The following is a 2,841-nucleotide window of genomic DNA, read 5'->3' on the forward strand; positions in this document are numbered from 1 at the left end:
TTTTGGAGTTTTCATTAACCCTGACAAATGTGAGTTTGGTCTATCCTCATTACTCTTTCTTGGTCATATAGTCATTGAAAATGGTATCCAACCATTAGAGTCTAAAGTATCTGCTGTCACTGATTTCCCTTTACCTCATTCTCAGCGTCAACTCTGACAGTTATTAGGTCTCATTAATTTGTACCATCCATTCATCCCTCACTGATCTCAAACTCTCCTACCTTTGTACTCTTTACTCTCTTCAACTCCTGCTCGTTCTGGACTGATGATTTTGTCAATGTATTCCATAATGCCAAAAGTGCACTAGCTGAAGCCAGTCTACTGTATCATCCTAAGCCTGATGCTCTGACTGCTATTATGTCCAATGCTTCAGATATAGCTGTGAGAGCTGTTTTACAACAATTCATTGATAATCAATGCAAGTGTATAGCCTACTTTTCTCACAAGTTAACTCCCATGGGAGCTAGATACAGCACTTATGATAGAGATGTATTCACTGTATATTTATCCATTCGTCACTTCATATACTTTGTTGAATGTCGTACCTTTTCTGTTTATACTGATCACAAACCACTCACTCTATGGTTACAAAGTCTGATAAACGTTCACCATGTCAGTGTCGACATTTGGACTTCATATTGCAGTTCACAACTAACATCAGATATGTTTATGGTCCATTGAATCCAGTGGCTGATGCATTATCTCGCATTGAGCTTTATCAGCTGTCGTCATCAGACACACCCCCAGTAATTAAATTTGAGGACATGGCTCTAGCTCCAGGAGATTGTCAGTTTCTTTCTGAGGAAACTCCTACACTCTCCATTTGGAACAATTTCCTATTCGTCATTGTAATCTCACTCCCTGTTGTGACACTTCTAAGGGAACACCCCACTCAGCCGTACTGCCTTCATCTTATCGTACCGTGTTCGACTAACTTCATTCGCTCTCACATCCTCACATTCGTTCTACTGTGAAGCTGATTTCATCTCGATTTGTTTGGCCTCGCATGGCTTCTGATATCAAGTCATGGAGTCACTTAAGTCTCCCCTGTCAAAGGTCAAAGGTACATACACACATTGTCTGACCTGTAGGTACTTCCCCTCTTCTAATACATGGTTTGACAATATTCACATTGATATAGTGGGACCACTCGCCTTATCTCATGGTTTCACATATTTACTTACCTGTGTAGACAGGTTCACTAGATGGCCTGAAGCCTTTCCTTTGCGTGACATATCTGCTCTAACAATTGCTCGTGCTTTAGTAGCTAGTTGGATATCACGTTTTGGTGTCCCTTCTACAGTTACAACTGATAGAGGCAGTCAATTTGAATCGTCTGTCTTTGCTCAACTCACTCGTTTATTAGGTACAGTTAGATGTTGTACCACAGCATACCACCCTCAAGCTAATGGTATGATAGAGATTCCATTGTCAACGGAATGCTGCCTTAATAGCCCAATTTGTTCTTTTGTTAAAGAGGACTTACCCAGCTGAACTAGTTTATGCTACAACTGTTCGTTTCCCTGGTGAATTTTTCTCTCCTACAAATTCACTTTCACTCTCAAAGTTCTCGGACTATGTTGCTCAACTCAACTGTGACATGCGTTCTCTTTCACTCACACCAGTACGTTCTCCATCAACTCGATGTATTCATATTCTGGATTCACTCCCTTCTTCACATGTATTCATTTGACGCGATAGAGTAAAGAAACCTCTTCAACATCCTTATGATGGACCATATAAAGTATTGGAACGTACCGAGAAATATGATGTCATTGATATCAATGGTACTCGAGACACCATATCTATTCGTTGTCTCAAATCAGCACATACAGACAAAATTAGTTCCATTATTCTCCCTAACCATGATTCTCTCTTAACTAATACTCCTCATTCTCATTCTACTTCCTCCTCTACTCCTTTGACTACTGACAGTTTTAAGGCCAACACTACACATTTGGAGACTGACAGTACTTGCTTGGACACTGACACTAATTGCTCCAAGACCAACGGTACTCACTTGGATACTCGTTCTAGTCAACGCGTTCGTTTTCCTAAGCTACTCAATACGTTCACTTGTTCTCTGGAAGGGGAGTACTGTAGGGTATACCAACTATACTTATCGTATGTTTATCATTTATTATAAGTATCACTTATCATTTTTAATGTTATTATTAATATTTGGCTATTATGGTTTCAGTCATGAGAAGAATATATATTTTATTTTTATTATTGTTATTATCATTGTTAATATTCAGTGGTATTATCACGCATGCGCAGAACCCACACATGTTCTTTGGTTCATTGTTTTCTCCTTTTGTTCTCCATCTCATGTTTGGCTACTCTTTTTATATCAATATTATTGTTATCCATGTCAATCCTATCTTATTTGATGATAACATTTTGACAACCAAACTATTCGTTGCTAACTGATTTTTTCAGGGCTTACTAGCTGCAACAGCTTTAGTATGCATATGTAGTTAACCAGATGTGTACACAATTGAATATGTACATAATTGAACAAGTATTAAGTATAAGTATGTCATTTTTGTATGCTAATATGTTCCGTTCCACTGACAAAATTAATAACCATTGAACCCATAATAATTCAGCTGTTAAATTTAATTTCGGTGCTATGCAAGCTTTAAAACTACAGCAATTATCCAAATACTCTTTGGTATGTACGTCTTACTAGTCACTTCTGTCAATAAAATTTATTACTCAACAATAAACATGCTTGTAAAAAAAGATAGGAAATAATTTTGCAATTTTATCACAAAAAGTAGGATTTTCTAGCTTTTTAACAATAACGCTACAGAACTCCCCCTTTGGGCTGTAAAA

The 2,841-nt window shown here is 37.6% G+C and overlaps 1 protein-coding gene across 1 annotated transcript; it reads left to right on the forward strand.

The window, feature by feature from the left end:
• Window positions 1–1,026: 1,026 nt before the first annotated feature.
• On the forward strand, window positions 1,027–2,104 carry LOC100631954 (uncharacterized; the record flags this gene model as incomplete). The annotated part of the gene is made up of 4 exons (XM_011407144.1): window positions 1,027–1,063; window positions 1,193–1,371; window positions 1,478–1,624; window positions 1,709–2,104. Coding segments are annotated over exons 1-4 (759 nt in total), but the record flags the coding sequence as incomplete, so codon positions are not given.
• Between the last annotated feature and the right edge of the window lie 737 nt (window positions 2,105–2,841).

The sequence above is a fragment of the Amphimedon queenslandica genome, unplaced genomic scaffold (genome assembly GCF_000090795.2).
Source record: "Amphimedon queenslandica unplaced genomic scaffold, v1.1 AMPQUscaffold_13272, whole genome shotgun sequence".
In the NCBI taxonomy this organism is placed as follows: domain Eukaryota; kingdom Metazoa; phylum Porifera; class Demospongiae; order Haplosclerida; family Niphatidae; genus Amphimedon; species Amphimedon queenslandica.